The sequence below is a fragment of the Hydractinia symbiolongicarpus genome, chromosome 13 (assembly GCF_029227915.1).
Source record: "Hydractinia symbiolongicarpus strain clone_291-10 chromosome 13, HSymV2.1, whole genome shotgun sequence".
In the NCBI taxonomy this organism is placed as follows: domain Eukaryota; kingdom Metazoa; phylum Cnidaria; class Hydrozoa; order Anthoathecata; family Hydractiniidae; genus Hydractinia; species Hydractinia symbiolongicarpus.
The window spans coordinates 10,143,336-10,166,126 of NC_079887.1; the positions used below are offsets into that span (position 1 = coordinate 10,143,336).

A 22,791-nucleotide genomic window follows, 5' to 3' on the forward strand; every position below is an offset into this window, starting at 1 on the left:
AGGTCCTCTTAAACATTTGCCAATAACCATAAATCTTGGGTTACACATTGGTTTGTCATAAAATTAAGGTTTAAGGCGAATTTCTGCCAACATAATTCTTGACTCGGAACGTGCATCTTTTTGCGCATGCGAGAAGACATTTTTGAACACTGATACTTATCAAATTAATTTTTTGACGCTGAACGAAGGAAACATAAATCTTGAAAATAAAACAAACAAAAGAAAACACGAATCGTTGAAACTTTGAGTGTGAATTAAACTTTCGCCCGTGAGAAAAAATATAAGCGCTTACGATACCATCTTTAATGTAAAGAAAAGATGGTATCGTTTCCGGAATATTTATTGGCTGTTTAAAAAGCGCTTGGAGGTCGACCCGCCCCAATAACTGACAAATTAAATGCGTTGCAAGTAGAAAGCAAATTTTGCTGCGCTTGTCAACGTACAAAACACTTGAAAATGGCGGCCAAAAAGCTTCAATGATCGACAGTCGTAAGACTATTGTAAGACTGTAGCCATGACAACTGCTGTTGACACAATCAATAAATCAATTGAATCAAGAAGGGGACATATCAACAATAAAACATTTTTGTACGCACACAAAATGGTCCGCAGAATAAACTACTTTAGATTTCTTTCAAATTCTTTTCACATAGAAATAAAATTATTTTTTATCAATAAATACATCTTCTGTCACCTATCGCATCACATGTCTATTCTTCGTAAGCATAAAATGACTAACGTCTCAGCTGGTTTCAACACAGCAAAAACACACGCGAATGTTTTCTTAATGAATCAAAGAGTTGAGACTTGAAGTTAATTCAGATAAAAAATTGTCATTAGTCGTTGTTGTGTGGGGCGTTCCATCAAATCAATCAATCTTCTATTGTCTTGCACTCTTCTCCACTTCTGCTAAACATTCTCGCACTAAGGCTCGAGCATGCATGATACCTAAATAGAAAAAAACAATGATTGTGTAAACAATTGTGTGTTAAAACTAAAAACCATATTTTAAAACAACACGCTGCTTCTGGATAAACCCCTCTCCTTTTTAACAACGCACCAAAATGCGATGAAATTACTTGATTTAATATTTTAAGCTTGCCAATATGAAAACAAAGTGGACCAAAAAAACATGTCGTGTTAAAAATTGGAGAATGGCAAAGTAAAGCTAACGGTTATAATTTTATTAAAAACTTTGTTTTTGGTAGATTTTATGTGGAAAATTATACAACTTAATATTTCGAGGATGTTCTGCACGTACTTATTATTTTCATGTGGTTTATCTAATGTTTGTGTGCGATGTGATATCATATGATACAATCATAAAACATTTCCAGGGAGATTTTTAGTATCCATACAAGTGTTGAAGGCGTGCTTTTAAGCGTGCTGTATAAGGTAACTTTTTAAAATTTGGTCATTTGCATGTTGTATCAATAACACTCCTTATCACCTTGAGTGCGGGTACGTGCCTCTTTACAAAAATGTCATATCACCCACAAAGAAGAATTTTCTGCAACTTTGTAGGTTTTTATTAAAAAGGTAAATCAAAAAATCACGGAACAAGAAGCATGCAGTTACTTGTCAATGTAAACACCCATCAGAAGTCCTTTAACCCCTTTAGGGCTTTACGGCGAAAAAAGTTATAGCCTGACGCGATCTCCAACTATTATTTACCATAAAGGGTCCCCCACCAATAATTCCCGACAATTCTGGTCCCCTAAATGTAGCAATTTGTAATTATTCACCCCCCAATAGTATTGAAGGTTGGATGAACCGCACATTCTAATAAGTATGAGTAGCTTTTTAGGGTTATGATTTGAGGTGGATACAATTACCTATTATTCTGCATGGAAGTTGTCTGGAGGGAAGGTGGGGGATACAAGGTATATTTCTAAGGGAAATTGCCCAGGACGGTGGGGGTAATAACACAGGGAGAATTTTTCAGTCATATATTTAGCGTTTCAAAAACCCGTGTAGAAAGATCAGATTTTTAAGCTGCAAAATAATTTTACTGATAAACTCGATGTACGCTCTCTAACAGACAAAGCTTATAGGTTAAAGGAACAAATAGAAAACTAGCAGCATTGGAATAAAACAAATAAAAATTATACGGAAATAACAAGACTTTCTTGCAATCAAACAATACCACTTTCACTTTTTACTAAGTTAGGCCCATCATGAATAATTTAAAATTGATGAAAAAGCAACAAATAATTCATAAATGAAGATGAATTTAATAGAAAAATAATTAGAGTAGTTAAAAAATTTCCCTTATTTAAAAAAGTTGGAGTTACCTTTCTTTAATCTCTCTTGTGCCATCTTACTTCCAGCATAAGTTGGTTTTATTTCACGTCCCAAATCTTCAATGACATTCAGTAATTCACCGTATTTGCTTTGGTAAGACATAGATGACGAGAGCATACCAGCTGGAGGTCTAACATCTGTAAATAAAATTCCAAAAACCATTGATTAAAATAAAAGGATAGCATGGAAGGAAATAAAGGGTAACATGAAAGACTATATTGCAGCATTTTAATCTTAAATCTTTTAACGTAAAAGCAAAAAAATGCTAATAGGTAGGCATTTGCATCGGTATGTGCCAACGTAAATTAAACGGGGTATTGTTTGTTCTGAAATGCCTGCAACTTTTTCTTACAATCTTCACCCTATTTGGCATAAGTATTTCCAACATATTATGACCAGGGGGCGCTGAATCTGTCCACTCCCTCAACCTCCATAACTTTTGATCGACTTCTTCAAATTAATCTTATAGTACGTCATAAATGGAACATAATGACAGCAATAATTTTTTGCTTATGTCAGCATTTTTTAGCGAATATTAGAGAGAATTTTAACACCCTGTTAATGATAGCCAAATAAAACTTATTTAATATATTTTCCAGTTTTTAAATTATTTGCATGAAAAACTCCAAAAACTGCCTGAAAATCCAATTTAAAAAATATACAAGAAAGCCTGTCGGTTTGAACAAATCTTCTCACAACTTTTGAAACAAGAAAGTTTTCAACTGTCTAAGCTTTTGTGCAAATGTTCTATCATAAGGGGTAGCAGCAGTACTTGCATATAGAGGGTGATGTCACATTAAAAAAAACGCTGTAAAGTACTTTTAGAATAACAAAGATAATAATATTTTCTTTTTCTTTCAAAAAATTATTTTCAGAAACCATGAATAGAAAAAGAAAATACCCAATTGACATTTCCCTGGGTTTAGCAAAAAAGGAATCAGCTGAAACGTCCTAATTTCGTGATTCACGTCTTAATTCTGTGATGTGTTTTTTCCAATGTGAGATGCACTGGAATTATTGCCAAAGTCTATTTTACTAATGATCTAATAAGGATTTTATACGCTAGAGCTGTTTGTTTGTTTGTTTGTTCGGTACACATGCTAGGCTCTATACTAAATAATAAAAAAGCAGCTATGCAGGTTACTTCACTTCGATTTAAAAAATCTCAATAACATAACTTGTGTTTACAATTATATATATATATAATTGATGTCAACACTGTGGGGTGAAGAATCATCTGAAATGACAAATTTTAAGATGTTTCTATCATCATAATGAAGATACAAAACCATTTGCAACACTGGTATAAACTTTAAACTTTATAGAATAAAAGAATAGAATAAAAGTCCGCAGAATGAATTTCCAAAATGCAAATGATTTAGCTAGCTAGCTAGCTATAAGTTCTTTAAATGATGCAATCAAAATGACTCAAAAAAAGCTTCAAGATGATATGAAATCAATGTAAAACCATAGTTGAAAGACTAAGATAAGGACTAAATACATATACATGAAAATCCACAACAAGTAACAAGTAACCAGTGTACAACAAGTAACACATGTCATGTGCAATAAGACTCAAAGTGGCAGAAAAAATCAGCCAAACTTTTCTACGGAAAGCAAAAGAAGCGCCTTTTGGGCAAAAATAAAGAAACAGCATGTCATCAAACAACTTTTCGTTCCTGAAGTTGCGTTTCAAACACTCTAAGGTGTGAGTCAATAACTACAGGAATATGAAATAGGTTTATCTTAAACTAAACTTGACTACACTATAATAAATACAACATTATGAGTACTAGATATTAAAACATTCTTTTGAAAATCAATGTCGACCCGCCTTATAAATAAAAATTTTAACGCCTCGGCTAGTTTTTTATGTAATCTCACACCTGAATTGGCTCTGCGTAAAAGATTCACCAATGTGTTTATTTTTTTCAGGAGAAGAAGGAAGGCTAAACCAAACACACATTCCTGAAGATTGTGTGAATTAGGAAATCAGGTTATTCATTTTTCCAAACTTCATAGAATGATTTAAAATGAAGAAATAAATCTGATTTTTTTATTATAAGGATTTCATAGAATTTTAACTGGAAGTTTCAGGTAGAGGCTCATGGGGCCTGAAAATTCTTAAAAATCAAGGCCATGGACCATAGCAAGAAAGGTTGAACCGAATTGGTAGAAATAAACAAATTATTTGCAAAAGAAATCAAATTTGTGAATTATATCTTATATCTTATGCCATTAAATTCTTTGTTGTTCCTTCAAAAATAACTTTTTTTTAAAAGCTATGCTAGACAAATACTAATTTTACTAAATTATTGAATTTTCAGCTTCTGAAAAAATAATTTAAAAAGTTGTTTCAGCTAGAGAATGACGGATATTTATTTACTGATAACGTATTTATTAGCCACCAAAATCATACTTACTTTGTGGAGGAGGCGGAGGTAGTGTTGATGAGGCAGGTCTTGTGACTTGTGCAGGTGTAGCATAATGAACAGGAGATGCTGTACGTTGGTGTCCTTGTAACATGGGTTTGTAAGTTAATGGCACGTTCTGTAACACTATATTTTGTTCGGTTGACATTGCTTTCTAAACCATATGGAACAACAAGTATAATATATACATAATAAATATTTAAATAATAGTAATGAACACTACTGCTAACGAGAATAATACATGCAAGTATGATACAATTTTTTTAGAGATAGTCTTAAATTACCTCTCCTTGGCATGCATAAACATTGTTTTAAATGTTGGTAATTCTTATTTTTTCTAAATTTATTTATTGTTCAGGTATGGGAGCTATCAGTTGCAAAACAAAATATATATTGCTGATGTGAAACCTATGTTTGCCAATGTGAGGTGGGTAAATGGCATTTCACATTGGCAGTTTTTGTAGATGTGAAATAAATTAAATTAGAAAGGCTGAAATTGATATGAACAGTCATCAGAGAAATTCATGCCCAACTAACCAATAAATGCATACTGATTAACTTTTTACACTATAACATTTTTCCTGTTGTGTGGGTTTTTTATTAAAAGAACTCTGCAGGAAGTAAAAATGTTATGACACAACCATTTTGACTGAACTGACAGAATGGGGCCATCAAGATAATGAAATTAATAACAACAAAAAGACTTATGCTTTCAAAAATCTGTAGGAAAAGAAACTATGATGTAACCTACCTGAGCCTTAAAGCTTGGTTTGCACTAGTGGTTTAAGTGAGTTTGGTGGGTATGAAGTTAAATGAGTTTAAATTTGAACTTTAACTTGTGTATATGCACTATAAGTTAAAACTATTTTAATCTTAAATCAGTTAAAAAACAGAGTAGCACAAAACTGGTTTTAGGCTACACTGATTTTTATTAAAAGAAGGATCTCAGAGCTTTCAATAATCGAGTGTAAAAGAAAACATCACCAGTTTCATCAGTTAAATATATTGACGACATTTCTGCTGTATTATCAAGTCATTTACAAATACTATTACGTAAAAGATTATTTAATCATTACGATTGTACGATACAATTATCATACGACATATTAATCAGCAAATATTAATAACAGAAAAGTAGCAATATTTCTATTCAAAGCAGGTTTATCCCTATGGATTAATTAACTCTCCTTCAGTTCTAGATCGTAATTGTTCCTACCGATGGAGAGTATCGAGAGGCCTAGAATGATAGTATAAAACATATTAGGATGGGGCTAAAAAATAAAGACCTTGGTCGTTTTTCTGGTTCAAGCTGAGATCCCCATGTGTTCATGGGCTCTTACTTTCAAATGTCAAGAATATTTTTTTTAAAGGAGTCCAGAGTCTCAGTGATATATTCCCCAGAAAAGGCCATACAATAATAAGTATACGGCCGAAACGTCGTCAATATATTTAATTGATGAAACTGGTGATGTTTTCTTTTACAGTCAATTATATCTATACAAACCAACATCTTTTAATAATCCTTCCATAAACTCTACAATATTTTTCTTTATGATTTACAAATATCTGAAGAAAGACTTTTTACATCATCTGTTGACATTTTTAAAAATATTTTCTTTTGTCAAATTATTTGAGGCATTGTCAGTATCTTTGAATTTATGCCGCAAATTTTAAACTCATACACACTAGGATTTTAATTTTAAAACAACCAGATAAATCGAGTTAAACTTACTTAAAACCCTAGTGTGAACTAAGTGTTATAGTTCAATATACATGAAAAATGAAAAAAACAGACATAAAAAGTAAAAGAATTTAAATTAGGTACTGTACCTAAAGTAACAAGCTATAGACCACCTTGTGAGTACTATGTCACATAATTTCATAAACATGTGCGCGCAACTTGGTAGGTAAACAAACGTTATTTACAAAAGCTTTACAGCAAAACAGAAAAAATTCCCAGACCATTTTGAAAGGTCAAACTAAATGCATACCATTTATCTGTGGCCTTGTTCAAAAAAACGTTTATTCCACGTTAACGATCTGAACAAATTATCCTTTGTTAAATCTTAGGTTTGTACTAATGTTATTTAGATGCCACAAGCATACTTTAACTTAATAGCACAACTTAAAAAATCTTGCCTTATTAAAATTTCTCGCACAGTTACAAACAAAATTAGTGCTCAGTGTGAATATATATTTCAATTTTGGCCTAAAATGCATATTTAGGTGAAAAAACATTTACTGTCACCAATTTTGTTCAAGCCAGGTCCAATGCTTCATGCAACACAAAGTAAGTAAACATTACAATCTTATGACGACACAGAGGAGTCTATTTAAATATTTCACTCTCTTTCAGTATGATTTACCAACATATTTCTCTTTGTTATTAAGAATATTTTTAGGGAAAGTAAACATAATTTTTAAATTACAATATCTTCTTACCATTAATTTGATATATAAATATTTTAAAAGAACTCAACTTTCTCTATAGGCTGGAATAAGTATTTTGTATGAAAATGAATAATACAAGGATTTTTAAGGAGGGAAAAATTTGACAAAGACAGACAAAAATTTGAAGCTTCTTTATATCTGAGGTCTGTTTTACAAAGTTTTTTTTATATATATTTTATCTAGAAGTTTTGTATAAATTTGCTTTTTGTTATTCATATTTTTTATAACTTACATCATAGCTTTCATCAGCGCTATAGGAAACCAAAAAAAAAAAAATCAATTTTAAACCATGCAGAAGTTACCTGGTTAAGTAAAAAAACTTCAAATGTAGGCACTACTTTACAAAAAAATAAACACAAAAAAAAAGAGCTTAACAATTTTTAAATGATAAATAACTTGTGGCATAACTCTGCTAAAATCACCATTGTGAATCTCACTTTAAGTGCGCTGCTTGCAGTCTTATTTTATGATAATGATAAGAACTTCATTTTTTCCTTTTTGTACCATTTATAAATAAAAAATGTTTACCTATTTAAGGTTATTACATATATTGCAGCAGTCTCTAAATTAAAGCATTTAAAAAAATAGCTTTTTGAAATTAAGGCAAGTAAAACTAAAATCTACAATATTTTTACACAAACATGTTCAAATAATGAACAATTCTCTGTATTTAAAAAAAATTTTTAATGGTGAAAAAACATACAGAAAGATAACCATCTGACTCAGCATGATTAAAGACAGTTGGTGCCCAGTCAACATTTTCTGGGTCATCTGATCTTTTACCTAAAAAGAGAAAACATGTTTTATTTACAATATACAGTTAACAAACAACTAACAATTAATAACAAAATTAAAAGTTAAATTACTCATTAGAGTGTAAATATGCCTTTTTTATTTTTATAAACATTGGTTCTTGAGAGTTTTATAGTTGAAGGCATACCATGGTTGACACCATGACACAGATGAAATAAAACAAAAAATGCCATTGTACTCTTTTTCAGATTGAACAATACTTCCAATTTTGTTGACTATTGCAAAAAAATATTAGGCATTCCTTACTTAAATTAGACTTTAATACACTGCTAATCAGCAGGTCAAATTAATAGTTTCCCCAGACAGTTAAATACCTGACACAAAATGGGCACCACATATTCTTTCCTTGGATATCATTTCGGGTGTCCAGGAGTCCCAATCTTTCCGGTTGATAGCACGAATCCAATCTCTGCGTCTTCGTGCTTCAAAAGGAGTTTTTCTAGCTGGAATTTTGTAAAAAGAAAGGTCTACGTCCTTCGAGTGCTTATTTGTACAGCCCACAGCACAGCAACTTGTTGGCATGATAAAAAATATGGCTAGCTAAACGTTTATTATAGATATATACTTCTTTCCAACTCCACTTCCTTGTGCTATGTTTTACCTCCTTAACACGGCACACAGCACAAACCTACCAAGATGCGCGCGCTTGTGTTCTCTACTACGACCGCCGTCAGTCATCAAGAATAATAATTTGTTGGTCCGTTTATTTTTATTTCTTAGTCAGTGATCATATAAACCTTAGCTACAAAAGTGTGCTTAACAAAACCTAATTGCATAAACGATAACTCTACCATATTATTGAATATAAAAAAAGGTGAAAGGAAGAGGCCCTGTTAAAATCGAGCAACCAAAATTGAAAACAAAGCCGCCATCTCTGCCTTTTATTTTTCCTCTGACTAGAAAAAAGCATATGAGATATAACACCCTCTTAGATTTCCTAAAAATACTTTAGAACTTAACTTTTTTTCGCTTAAATCACTCAAATATTTTCAACTTTTATTTGTATCATTTTTTTTATTCTGGGTTATATATAATAATTCTTTTAAACAGGTTAAAATAGTGCCATTTTCAATAAAACTTATTTATTTATCCACTTTAACCTATTCGGCAGACTATTAGCATGCAATTCTCAGAAATCCAAGGATCAAAGTAAACAGATCAGGTTGGATTTTCGGAAGAAATTCTGGTATTGCTTATTGTACTCACTGTTCATTTAGGTAGGATAAATTTTGTATGCTTGTGGGTGGGGTTTGTTTTGCCTCTACATTTTCATCATATGTGAAGCGATTGCTTACTAGCTATGTCTTGTTTATTTGTGCTATGGATTTATTTCATTATTAAAATAAATATATTGGCACATTATTGATTAGTTGAAAGCCCGTTCCTGACAAATTTCACAGGGGATTGCCCGTCAAACATATTTCATAACATAAAGTAATAAAATTTGGACAAGGGGTATATATTTTACTATTTTTGCGTAAAATAGGATCTCTATTTTCCATAATTACAATATCCTGCTATTAAAGAGGACTGATTGTGTACTGCATTACTGATTGTTTTACTATATTTTTTTAGTAAACATACAAATTTTAAACATAGAATAATCATGATTTTTAAGAGTTTCATAATCAAACTTGTTTTTTCTTCCATAGTGAGTTGGGAATAAGATCATAAAATAGCTTCAACTCTCTTGTTTTACACATAAATTATTGTTCTTATTGTTCTCATCAAGCATGTCTCAAACATGTTGTTTAAAAAACTCAGTTTTTACTTCAGATCTTTTTTTATTTCACTGTACAACATTGCAACCAGTGACGCCATAGCTTAGTATTTATTAACTCTTGCATTTTGTGTTGAAGATCAGGGTTCTATTACCTTTGGCAATGATTCAATATGGGTGAGTGATTGATACAATAGCCACTGGGTAATCTTATGCATGTGAGGGAAATAGGGGAAATGAAACACTTTGTTAGCTGAGGAATGTTGCAGGAAGTTGTCTCGTAAAGTGTAGCTTAAAATAAGCATTAAATAAACAAGATATTTTGAGGTTTTATAGGTTTATATGTAAATAAATTAAGTACATAAAGCAAGAGAAATGATGTTTATTTAAACTAAAAAAAATTGATAAACTGACTGGCCATGATGTAAAGAATGGTTTATAGGATCCAATCTATTAAAATTAAAAGAGAAATCATATAATTTGTGATGTTAAGTATTGCACACTTATCTGATATCTCATTTGTGGCTTGCAATAATAAAAAAAAATCAATTGGTGTGCTAGATATCGCTGAGTCCTCCTATTGGCTTTGATTTAATAGCATCGCAATAACTAATAATTATTAAATAAAATTAATAATGAAACAAAAGAAATTAAAATGTTGTAACAGAAAAAAATATATATATGTCCACGTCTTCAGCATAGTCTGAATTTAAATCGTGTGTCTCATTTTTTTCTTAACTTTAATCGTTTTGAAAATATGCCGTAAAACATCTATAAGATCATAAAAATAACACTCAATTTTTTTCCCTTTTTCTTTCAATCACTCTTGCATCCAAATTAGCTGACCAAAAATTAAAATGAGACACGCGAGTAGAGATCAAACACTCCTAAAGCCGAAAAAGAAAGTTTCAGGATTTCATCTAATGTATTTTTAAGACAGATCCCTTTTAAGAAGAGTTGGCAGCCGAAAATTTTACAAAAAAATTATTCAGAGGTATTCATTAGCAAAGTTTTTTCTTTCGACCTGTGATTGTTTACAAGAAATTGAAAAGAGAATATTTAATTATTCATTAGTTATTTAAAGTGAACTTGTGGAACTCTTATTCAACAATTTTTTTGCATAAGAATACCCCCATCATAATAAAGCAAAATAAATAATTCTGAAAGCATTTGTTTCTAATATGATGATATTTTTTCTCATGGCAGGGAGTTTTAGGGTGAAATATGGATATGAATGTTTGAAAACAGGAAATGTAATCGAGAAAATGATTCTGTTCAACTTTCATTTTTGTTTTGTGAAAATATTAGTTACAATAAGAATATAAAAATGCCAAAAGCAAATAAAACACTGTAGAAAAAGAAACAACTATATTATATAATTTAACTTTTTCTCCAGTGCTTTTTGACTCACGTAAATCTCAAACTTTATGCATAAATAGAAAATTCTCAATGCTGAAGGTCAGATTATTTTTAGTAAACTTGAGTCATAACTCACTTCGTGCACAGAAATATTTGATCGCCAAAACAACGACATATGGATTGGAACATTTTGTAACGCTAAATCCTTCAATTTTTAGGAAACATTTTGGAACAAAAATTAGTTCATTGGAAAGAGCAGTTTTTAAAGTAAAATGTTCCTTAAAGAAAAAAATAAAAAAGTAATTATTTACCATACCACTACCTTAATATACAAGTCAAGAAGCATACTAGGATAATCATTCTTAGACAAGATCTTCTTTAAATACTTTACCTTAACATAACGTTTATACCATACAAATTTAAAGTCTGCAGGACAAGTATTAATCCACTTTTTCTCATGATAACACAGAAATACATTGGCTAAAGTGGGTCATGGGTAATGTATTGGTTGTATATGATGAAATAATGGTGTACATAGTTTGTACAAACAATGTCAGGGTGTAATCTAGAAATTTCCAATTGGGGCCATCAGACCCCTATTGTTCCAGAGGTTGCCTCGAAAAGATTGCTGACTTTGTGCTTCGTACTGTGATTATGATCTGTTTGTCCTGACTTTTTTTTAGTATTATGTAAAATTCTATTATTATTTTATTGTATTGGGAAATTCAGAGATAAACTTCGATGGGGAAACCGTTAAACGGCTATTAGCAATGCTGGATTACACCCAGACTGTTTTGTTGATGAATTAGATGGATTTGTTGATGGACCCAGTCTACATGTTTTTACCTAGCTTGTTAACAAAAAAAAATTTTGCTAGATAAAAAGAATTCCTATTATTCAGGTAAAAAGAGGCATATTTACTGAAATATATTACCACCCAATTTTGAGAGTTATATCAGAGTGTGTAATCAGACTTGCAAGTGTTTGATTTTAAAAAATGTTTTTGTAATTTTATTGTAATGTTATTGATACCTTTTTCCCACAGTTTGACAGTTAACACAGTTGATGACACAATAATTAACAAAATGGATGGTTGCATTATATATGACCATAATGTCCTGGATAATGTATGTATGAATTTATTTATACACCATTCATTCATTCATTCCTTTATTCTTTTATTTATTCAATCATTTATTTATTTATTCATTTATTTATCTATCGATTTATTTATTCAATTATTTCAGTGGGATGGGGTTAACTCGTAGATGCACAGTTTCTTTTATAAAAAAAATGTTTTAAATACTATTTTTAGATTCAAGTTATTGCTTTTGTTGGATTTTTTTCATCTGCATTGAGGTTAGTTATTATTGAAGATTTAATTTTTTGTCTTAGAATACAAAAACTAGGAAAACATGCCATGGTTGTTGCTTATTAAAACAGTTCATGATATTAAACATGTTAGTACACATTTTATGATGCACCTCATAAATTGTTTAAGGGTATGGAGCATGGAACAAAAAGAATGGTCCATGCTCCATATATTCAATCAACTTCCAAATGACTTCCTACAAGGGTGTTTACTAAAGACGATGCTCAGCATAATGAAAAAATATTGAAACAGTTTTTATACTACCTGCAAGTATTGCAAAAAATGCACGCAGGCAAGTTAACGAATTTAAAATATTTATAGATAAGATTAATGACTTCTCAATGCCCCACCCAAAAAAAATTTTTAAATTTTCTGGCTACAAATGCACAGAACTTTAAAACTAAAACGTTTTTCAATAGTAGGCTTATTTTGTCACTATACATATACCTCCAGCCTTGACAAAGATTAGTTTTGTTTTCAAGTATTGTTAAAGAGTTTCATTTTTAGTATACTTGGTACAGTGTCCATAATTGGTTTTATTCTTTGGAAAAGACTGTATTTTCAAAAGGAAGTGAGTTATTTTAAGTTCATTCTACAATACCAGATTGTTACGCATTTTGTTTTAAGTTAGTAAACAAAAATGGTAACATACACAAAAATTTTCGTCATTTTCCTTTGATGTCGCCGAAAAAGTTATGTCTAATATGTTAAATTTTCTGACGTTATGGCGCAACGTCAATAACACTACTTTAACGTTAATATCCTATACTAAATTACTGAAACCATTACAGCGCACCTAAAACTTTGAGGCTAAATAACTTGGAAACGAGGTGGTGACGTCAATGATTTTTCACCGCGTGGGTAACTAGGGACCACCTAGGACCAATTTGGGTAAGTTTCCCAAACATGGGTCCCCAAATCCGTTTCGGAATGGACGGGTTAATGACGTCATCAATAAATCTTTAAACCTTAATATTTCCGTAACCGTTTGTCAAAGATACATGGTCCTATACATTTTCTTGATCAGCGTCAAAATTTTTGTTGTTGTTTTATTAGGGACTTTGCTAACGTCAGCAAAATTTTTAAACCCTTACATCTCATTAACCATTCATCAAAAGCACGTGATTACATACATTTTCTTGATCAGCGCTTTAAGCTCTACACAATAGAGGCAACGTAAAAACCAGGTTCTAATTTTTTTTGCAGATGGGTTGCTGATATCATCAAAATTTAAATGACGCTTCCTTTTTATTTTTATCTTGCCTCATCAGTGGATTTTTCCACGGGCACTATCGACTAGTATTATATATATTATAGATATAATATATGTTACAGAGGACATTTTTCTTTGTTTACAGTCAAATGCTATTTTTTCAGGGTACCAGTTATTTTTCAGGAAAAAAATAGTATGTTATGTAAATGTTTCAAAAATTTATTTATTTATTTATTTATTTATTTATTTATTTATTTATTTATTTATTTATTTATTTATTTATTTATTTATTTATTTATTTATTTATTTATTTATTTATTTATTTATTTATTTATTTATTTATTTATTTATTTATTTATTTATTTATTTATTTATTCATTCAATGTTTAGGTACGCCCCTTACTTCACCTGTCAATAGCAGACTTTTTGTTGTCATTGTTATGGATATCATCAACCATATCCTATCTCACACAAGATTTTCAAAAGCAAACTCAAACGCATGCTAACATATGTTTTGTTTGGCAGTTGCTAACTGAGGTAAGATTGACCTCTTAGTTGCTATATCTGGAATGTTACAAGAAAGTTAAAATACTTGGGGAATTTTTTCTGGCCTTGAGGAGAAGCTAGAATAGCTAGGCAATTCTAATGAAATTTGTTATGTTTTCCCGATTATAAGGATTTCATAGAGTCTTAAGGGGTATTTGGAGCAATGGCCAATATCTAAGACTTAGAGATATGCAACATAAAAATTTGGCATACAGGTGTCTAAGAGATAAATATAAAAACTCAGTATCATAACCATGCATCATAGCGGAAAAGAGTAATTTAAAAATATAATATTTATAAGATTCCTTAAAAGTTATGATTTATAATAAAATATATACGGTGATATTTCTATCTGTACGATCAGGTTTTGATAACATCCTAGCGAGGTTTGCTGATAAAGAAAAATTTTTAATTGTCGTTGTATACAAAAAAAACTTGGTCTAATAAGAGTCCAACAGGACCAATTTATTTGATCCAAGTGAACTTAGGGTATCAGGGTGTCCACTTTATCAAAGAAATTAGGAGTGTCTTGAATTTTTACATATAGTCAAAATGTTAGGAATTTTAGAATTAATTGGTCAAGTAGAACTTTTTTATCCATATTTTATCAATATTGACAAAGATTAAAACTTCAGAAATGTTCTCAAAAAGGATATTGCAGTCTCTTTCAACACACTTGTAACTAAATTTTCATTTTTTACAGTAGTTCAAGGAGTTTGCAGTTTCAATTTGTAACCGTGATGCCATTTAATTTGGAATAGAAATTTTTAAAAATAGGAAGTGTTTTTTTTTTTCAGTTAATTCATCTTATTACATTTTTGCTGACTGTCAACTACTCAGTAAATGTGTATTTACAAATGAAGAAGAAAATAGAACGTGTACATCTCATCCACGATTCTGCTGCAAACGTATGTTGAATTTACTTATTTATTTATTCATTCGTTCGTTCGTTTGTTCGTTCGTTCGTTCGTTCGTTCGTTCGTTCGTTCGTTCGTTTTTTCGTTTTTTCGTTCGTTCGTTCATAATTTAATTACTAGTTATAGTGCAAATACTTCCCTGGTTTTAAGCTCATCCAAATATAAGATTTTAGAGTAACTTAAGTTATTTCATGCTCATGTTAATTCACCTATTCTGACATCTTTTTGTTGTTCTGTTAGTTGGAATAGGTGTCTGGTGGTTTTGTGTATTCTAGGAACATGAGTATATTTAGGACCCTAAGCTACCTGTCCTAAGTATTTTTCTACAGTTGCTATCATGATTTACACAAAGGACGACCACAATATAACCTAAATACATCAGCCGTGTTACCTTATGTTCTTTAATAACAACTTAGTTTTACACTAATAACAGACTCATCACCCTAAGAAACTCTAAAATTTAGTTCTAACACCTGTTTCCAAGCAACTGTTTCTAAGCAACTAACCTTGCTTGCTGGATTCCGCCCCCCCCCCTGACGGGTTTTTTTAATAACTCCTGATTGCTTTTTTATATGGCTATGATACACACTGAGTTTCAACATTTATCTATTAGACACCTGCATGCTAAGTTTTTAGGTCCCATACCTTTCAGAGGCTTTGATATTGGCCATTACTCGAAACTACCCCTAAAATCTCTATGAAATCCTTATAATGGGGAAAATATAGTAACTCCTGTTAAGATTATCCTTAGAACTTGAAACTTGCAACACAACTTTGTTTCATCAAGAAGAATCATTTTGAATAATTTTGACACGTGACTAATCCGATTTCCCGATTTTGTCGGATTTTACCCGAAAATCGGAAAAAACGGATTTTCAGGCAATTTTTTATCCGATTCATGTAAAAAACTTCAAACAGAATGTAAAAATTCGCTCTAGAACAAAAGTAATTATATTTTAAGCAGATAGTGGCATTTTTAACAATTTTTAAGCTTCTGATGACGTCACAGAAAATGTGCTGACGCAAGCAAAAATTTATTGCCGCCATTTTGTTCCTTTTATGACGTACTATAAGTGTGCCGAGTTTGATTCAATTTGAATAATCCTATGAAAAATTATTGAGGGGGAGGGCGGAATCCGCCCCCCCCCCGGTCATAGTATGTTCGAAAAACCCCGGACCGAATAGGGTTAAGGTCTTTCTTTTATGTAATTCATTTTTCTTGCCTTTCAATAAAGCTATTTAACGATTTTCAAGGAATAAGTAGTTTAATCAAGTTTGATTTTAAGCTGAAAGCACTAAATTATACGTAATACTTACACTAGACCCATGGGAATGAAATTAAATGAAACGCTACCTTGTACTAAAGTTCTATTATGATCCTAAAAATTAACATAAAGGAATAATAATACATAAAGAGTGAATTTCACTGTAAACTAATAATTCTGCTAAAGTCTGAATGATTAAACAAAATTGATTAATATTATTAGAGAATGAAAGCCGGTGTGTCTGCAATCTACCTAAAAATCTAAGAGTTTAAATGAAAAATTCTTGTTCGAAATATCTGAAGACTAAGTAGATAAGAAAATTTTCCTCTTTTCTTAATTCATGTATTATTAATTTTTCAATTCCTGAGGTTAAGTTGAGTTAGTTAGCTTATTGGTAATATCGGCCGAACGGAGAGAACGTCTTCTTCCTTTTCCTTAGCGCTCGACCAGGGAGGTTGCGGTAAAGAAGTTAAGGTCTGCACATACCGGGCTGCAACCTGGCACCTTGTAATTTGAGGTTTATCTGTGGTTAAAAACAGATCATTTTAAACTTCATATCTCTACAATAACTTTTATTCCCTATACCTTGTTAACTAGTTTTTTTTCTTGCTATTTTTTCTAAAAAAAAACGAGTTCATCATTTTTGTTACGCTTTGTTTTTGTTTGTTTTGGGATGGATTCTATAAAAAACCACTTAAAAGCTGTTTCTTCTGTTTCTAATAAATTATTAGAAAAATGAAAAAATTTGACGAATTCATTTACTCAGTCTGAAAGTTACAGCTGAAAAGCTTGTGGGGGTACATTGCCCCATTTTAGTTGTATAACTTTCTTATATTTTTTCCTACAGTTGATGGAAACAACACATGAACAAAAAATCAAAAATTTCTTATATTTAACTTCCTGGTATGTTTATTGTTTATTTTTAATCCGCCATTATGGATTATTAATCATTTTAAAATCAATAAACAAACAGATATACGCGCACGCGTATAAGCATGCTATTACAGTAACACATTGAGCTACTTTCTCACTGTATTTAGCGTTTATTTAAAATGTCTTGATATACTAGGATGCTTCCCTGGATTTTACTTATTCCAATCTTTGTAAATATTAAACCAGAGAACATATCTCTCTGTCAAAAGTAAGTCTATATTATATGCTACTTTGTACCTTTTCGTACGTGTTAATGCAGATTATTCTTTGGTCTTGACAAGACCAAAAAATAATCGATAAATTTGATAATAATTTGATTTAAATATTTTTTTCATAGATGCGTTCTTCTGATAGATGTTCCTCGCTTGAAAGTAAGTCCTATTAACTCCAGCTTTCTTTCTTTTTTATTTCTTATTCCTTGTTACACTAGACAACCTTGCATTTTCCCTTTCTTGCTTTTCACGATAGTTTTTTTAAGCGTGTAAGTCAATCGATATTTAACGTTTATTAACGCTGCTATTAACGTGCTTGTGAAAGTAAAACCAACAACAACTAAGAATATCGGGACAATGATGTCAGCCGGTTTGTTTTTATACGCATGCGCGAGAAGATTTTCATCTGAAAGACAAAACATTATCATGAGCCACGTGTAGACCAAGTGAAATGAAAACGTCTTGTTTGAAAATATGGTGGTAATAGTTGCACATATGATAGCATATGTAACCAACAATGCAAAAGACAGGACGACAATTTGAAATTTTTGGCGTGGTATCCACTTATAGTTCACGATTTCTTTTGCTCTTTTCAAGAAGATGTTGACAAGATTGACGCCGATAAAGCCAACCCACATATACACTCGCGTCGTTAGGATAACACCGAAGAAAATGAAGAACACGTTAAAGAATTGACTCCATAACCCCGTCAAATGTTTAGTTGTTCTACCTATAAAATAGTAAATATAAAAGGCAGTTTTAAACACTTTTCTTGTTTATTAAAATGGTCTCTTCTATGAATACAAAAGCTAAAACCCTTCCATCATTAGTTTTACACATTTTGCATCTTGCTCTATTTACATTGGATTTTTCGGGTATCGTATCCTTTGAAGAGAGATTTAACTGCTCTAGTCGGTGGCCCATAGAGAAACCACGGGCTCGCTCGTCCTTTCAATGTCTCATTGAGTGCGTCTCGCTACTTGAGGTACCATTTTGCGTGACAGACAGACAGGCAGCAGGCGTATTATGGGTATTAAAATATAGATAAATAATTTTCAACGACTAAGCTCTGTTAATGGAACGGGGCAGAATTATAAAATAAGATAAAAGAAAATGATTGGAAAAAAATTTGCGGGCATCAGCAATTTTCCTATGCTGTCATTCCTGAAAGCAGGTGTTATTAGTAAAGACCTTTGTGAGCTGTTGAGATTAGTGTTGGGAGTGCTTTATTTGGTAAATGGGTCCTACGTTGTTGCGCTTTAAAATGTTTCTTTTTGGGACAATGCGAAAGGATAACTATTACAATTTTGAAAAAGACGGGGCTTGTTCCTTGGACAAATTTTAGCAACACTGTTGCCATGACAACTTTAAAAAATTTGATTTCATAGATTTTGAAACAAAAAATTATAGCCCTGTTATTTTTAGCGAGTTGGTGGAATCCTCCCCTGTAAAAATAGGGTTAAGGTAAAAGAAATCCATTATTAATAAAGTATTAACAGAAGTATTTTTCACTTCTTATATTACATATAAGATGAGTTTTCATTGAAAAGCTTAGAGCGTGTGAAGTTGGTGGGTGGTGAAGTTTAGTTTTTTCTTACCTATTCCAAACAAGCTGATAACCACGTGGTACGCCCATTTCATGATTTGCTTCCATGTAAAATTACAGTGATGTTTTTCATTGTCAGAAACCGGCAAAATAACCTTTTGGCATTGTGATATGAAGTCGGCTGACGTAATATTTATCAATGAACTGTTTTCCTTTGCGAAACGCTCAACATGACTTCCGAATACTATTTCCAAGCATCTTTTCATTTCTTGAGCTTGGTATGGTTTTACTTGTGTTTTGTTATGCTGCAGGCACTCCTCCACACTGTAAAAAACAATTGTGCTGACGACAGCAAATAATAACAGAATAACGCTTCTCTTTAAAGTTGTCATCCATGGGAATTTTCGGATTAGATAGTCGTCTTTAGAATGCATGATTGCTTAATGTTTCCTTGTTGTTGTTGTTGTTGTTGTTGTTGTTAATTTTATCGTTATGCTGTCTTCGGTAGACCTGTTTTTTCTTACTGTTTTACGTAGTTTTTTTTATTATTTTGTTATTATTTCATGTATTTAAGTTTTTGTTTGAGTTTAACTCATTCAATATTTAGAAAAATTAAGATATTCAATAATTGTATTTTTACCCCCCGTTTTTACCTTTACGTTTTATTACTTTGTAATAATTTGGATCAGTAAGTTCAGGGGGTTTTACATATCAACATGGAGATAATCGTTTTAATTAATAATTTACCCATCGGTGCATAAATTATTGATTTTAATGATAAATTTTCCGATAGACCATTTTAAGTATATGTGTAGATTTTGAATTAATTAAATTTCACAATTTAGGAGATTGTGGAGAAGTACATACATAATTTACTTGTTAACAGTTCTCAGATATAATGTGGTAGGAAATCAGTCGATTTTGCTGGACCTAAAAATTAAGCTGAAGGAAAGAGGTCGCACGAACCACAAAAATCTTTGAGTCCTATTTTAATAACAGGTTATATCCATTGTTTTCTACTGATATGTGTTTTTATTGTAAAAAAAAACAATTAAATATCTGAACACGAATGAATTCTTTTAACAATAAAGACGGGCACGTATTTGGACAGGGGTCTTATTTTTAATCAAAAATTTAAAGCTAATTTTAATGCCCTATGAGTCAGTACTGAGAAGCGATTAAGACAACACACGCTGTATTTCTTGCTGTAGGGGAATGCAACCGAGCTTCAGCGACAGTATGGTTATATCATCCTTGCCACGACTTTATCCTTTTCAATTGTGTCAATTTCGGTAAGTTTTATTGGTCATATTGATTTGTTTTGTTTGGTGTATCGAGGCATTTTGCTCGTTTTTATTTTTCTATTTTAGGTTCTGTATTGTATAACTTTAAAAATTTACTGGAAAGCTGTCCCAGGTTTGGCATTGTTGTTACTTTTAGGGTCACATTTTAAAAATCGTAACAGCATATGTTCAAAAACGCGAAGTCACACTTTCAAACACGTCAGTGTTTACGACAGGATTATGACTTAGAGTCAAAATTTTGACGATATTAATTTTTGCCGATGTCAGCATTCCTTAGTTGTCGAATCTTCGTGGCTTGGAGTGTTTCATAACACGAGTTTACACTTTTACTTGATCTAAACGCTTTTCAAAGTATAGTTTTGCAGCTTACCAGTTGCGGAGCTTTGCTCGGACGTTGCTGTTTTTCAGTCTCAAGCAATGACCAAAAAAGGTCATAATTCTAAAGTTGTAGATATCGTCTTTGTCATGTGTTATATGCCGAGTACACCTTCTATCTTCCTGAAATTTTTTCCCACAATGGAAAGACTCTTTTTAAACTCGGTTCTTACTCTTTCAGGTTTTCGTACAGACCGAGAGCGAAAAATTTTTTCAAACATGCAGATTCGAGTAACACTTTACATGGTTTCTTTTTTGATTTGTTGGGCTCCAGGTAAGATGTCTTATGTAGCTATAAAAGAGAATAGATATCACCGTTTATTGTTTTTTATGGAACGATAGAAAGCCTCGTTAAAATGAACAGTACTAAAATGAGCAGTAATCCATTCAAATCATGCAAGATTTTTTTTACTATCCGACTTTTGCACCTATGTTTATATTTCATGTTTTAGCTTTGATTATATCCTGCACCAAATGGAATGAGCTAAGAAACAACACAGATGATAGTAAAAACGATTTGAAGCAACTCTATTATCTATATCTATTGCAGGTACGTCTATATCGCCTATATCTGTTGCAGGTACAAGAGAATCAAAATACCCGACGGTTAGTCCATATCATGTGACCATCTTCTGAATTTAATGTGAGCGCACTGTCACCATTAGGTGAATAGACATATAGCTTTACAAAAATTTTTGGACATGAAGGTTTATAAAGACTTTTTGTGATAAACAAAGTTACTTGCCTTACACACGAAGTCATAAAATATTTTAGACGCCTAAATTTTCGGAGATTATAATGTTGGAAGAAGCGCCTTGTCTGCCATTAAAAACATTCTTAAATTTCTGTAATTAAACAATATGAAACTATTGCTCACACAAGCTTGATTCGTTTTCTCGTTTATTCAGGCTATTTTGGCACCTTTACAAGGCTTCTTAAACAGTCTGGTGTATGGTTGGACACGAAAATCATTTCGTAACGCTGCTAGCCCATCTGATAATCATCGAAACCCTAATTTCGCTACTCCGTATTATGACCACTTGCCTTCTGTGACGTCATATGACAATCCGGAAGCAGATAGTAGTATGGAGGAGAGCGGACGTTACACTCCATTAGCATTGTAATTAAACGCTGAAATGGAACTACTTTTTCATTCATTTTTGTGCACAAAAATAAAAATGTAAAGTTTTTGAATCACATAATATAAATATGCAAAATATTTTGTATTGACACAATGTCAACAGTGCGAAGTAAAGAAGTATTGTAAATATATAAAGTGTAAATTATGTCAGTTTAACTTTTTATTATTTTTATTCACTTGTTTTAATTTTTTGGTCAAATGTTCCTCCCTTTGTCCAAACAGGTTTAAACCTCCTTGCTTTGTTTAAAAAAACAAGATGCAGGTACTGCATCTTGTTTTTTGCTATTCGCTATTAAAAATGCACAACTTCTACGAAAAAATGGACAACTTCTGCGAAACATCGACAATACGACCCAATTCTTTTAAAAGTCGCGCGATTGAAACGTTTATGGTCTTAAACGGCATTTAGCTGACAAAGAATCAAGATTTTGATGTCACAATCATGTTCAGCATACTCTTTTGTTAACTGTCCCAATTTTCGTCGAAAATAAAGTAGCTTTAATTTTTGGACCAATTTTATCCTAAAATGACATTTAGTTGACAAACAATTAAAAATTTGATGTCACCATCATGTTCAGCATACTTTATTTGTTAACTGGGTCAAATTTTGTTGAAAACAAATACTAATTTTGGCCTGAAACGTCATTTTTAGACGACTTCTAAGTACTTAGAGAGTCTAGGTACGAAGTTTACATCTGTGACGTTGAAATGGACCATTTAGGACAGGGTTAGTTTGTTAGTTAGTTAGGAATTGGAAACAAATACTATCCTCAGAGGCGAGTTAGAAACAAAACAGAAGAAGTTATACGATCGATGTTACTGCAATCGTTAGCATGAAACATTTTTGATAGAGTGTAGTATTGTAAAGAAAATGAAATCGTATCTTCT

At 31.6% G+C, this 22,791-nt stretch overlaps 3 protein-coding genes across 5 annotated transcripts; 1 reads left to right on the forward strand and 2 right to left on the reverse strand.

Annotated features, from left to right (window-relative positions):
- Positions 1–622: 622 nt before the first annotated feature.
- Positions 623–8,843, reverse strand: LOC130624348 (uncharacterized). Its single transcript, XM_057439937.1, has 5 exons — positions 8,315–8,843; positions 7,891–7,970; positions 4,728–4,890; positions 2,295–2,441; positions 623–948 (listed from the first exon to the last, which is right to left on the reverse strand). The coding sequence occupies exons 1-5, from the start codon at positions 8,520–8,522 to the stop codon at positions 881–883; spliced, it is 666 nt and encodes a 221-aa protein (XP_057295920.1). The 5' UTR covers positions 8,523–8,843; the 3' UTR covers positions 623–880.
- Positions 8,844–9,059: 216 nt separating this feature from the next.
- Positions 9,060–22,079, forward strand: LOC130624344 (transmembrane protein 116-like). Of its 3 annotated transcripts, none has more exons than XM_057439933.1 (14): positions 9,060–9,217; positions 12,125–12,206; positions 12,395–12,438; positions 12,959–13,022; positions 14,055–14,201; positions 15,008–15,118; positions 17,240–17,295; positions 17,462–17,533; positions 17,663–17,696; positions 20,295–20,375; positions 20,454–20,499; positions 20,944–21,036; positions 21,215–21,312; positions 21,671–22,079. In XM_057439933.1, the coding sequence occupies exons 2-14, from the start codon at positions 12,165–12,167 to the stop codon at positions 21,884–21,886; spliced, it is 1,104 nt and encodes a 367-aa protein (XP_057295916.1). In that variant the 5' UTR covers positions 9,060–9,217; positions 12,125–12,164; the 3' UTR covers positions 21,887–22,079. The 3 variants fall into 3 exon arrangements, with proteins under 3 accessions (XP_057295916.1, XP_057295915.1, XP_057295917.1); XM_057439932.1 differs by lacking the exon at positions 9,060–9,217 and adding an exon at positions 9,235–9,897; XM_057439934.1 differs by lacking the exon at positions 9,060–9,217 and adding an exon at positions 11,794–11,980.
- LOC130624347 (uncharacterized) lies at positions 16,482–19,836 on the reverse strand. The gene is made up of 2 exons (XM_057439936.1): positions 19,136–19,836; positions 16,482–18,267 (listed from the first exon to the last, which is right to left on the reverse strand). The coding sequence occupies exons 1-2, from the start codon at positions 19,515–19,517 to the stop codon at positions 17,747–17,749; spliced, it is 903 nt and encodes a 300-aa protein (XP_057295919.1). The 5' UTR covers positions 19,518–19,836; the 3' UTR covers positions 16,482–17,746.
- Positions 22,080–22,791: the final 712 nt, after the last annotated feature.

Bases quoted from the DNA above. Each gene is read 5' to 3' on its own strand.
- LOC130624348 (XM_057439937.1), bottom strand. From the start codon at position 8,522: ATGCCAACAAGTTGCTGTGCTGTGGGCTGTACAAATAAGCACTCGAAG. The intron at 7,971-8,314 runs GTATTTAACTGT...TTCTCTTTTTAG, and splicing joins TGGTGCCCATTTTGTGTCAG to GTAAAAGATCAGATGACCCA. The intron at 4,891-7,890 runs GTATGTTTTTTC...CATATGGTTTAG, and splicing joins AGTCAGATGGTTATCTTTCT to AAAGCAATGTCAACCGAACA.
- LOC130624344 (XM_057439932.1), top strand. The intron at 15,119-17,239 runs GTATGTTGAATT...TTTTTCCTACAG, and splicing joins TCCACGATTCTGCTGCAAAC to TTGATGGAAACAACACATGA. The intron at 17,534-17,662 runs GTAAGTCTATAT...TTTTTTTCATAG, and splicing joins AACATATCTCTCTGTCAAAA to ATGCGTTCTTCTGATAGATG.
- LOC130624347 (XM_057439936.1), bottom strand. From the start codon at position 19,517: ATGCATTCTAAAGACGACTATCTAATCCGAAAATTCCCATGGATGACA. The intron at 18,268-19,135 runs GTAAGAAAAAAC...ACTATTTTATAG, and splicing joins TATCAGCTTGTTTGGAATAG to GTAGAACAACTAAACATTTG.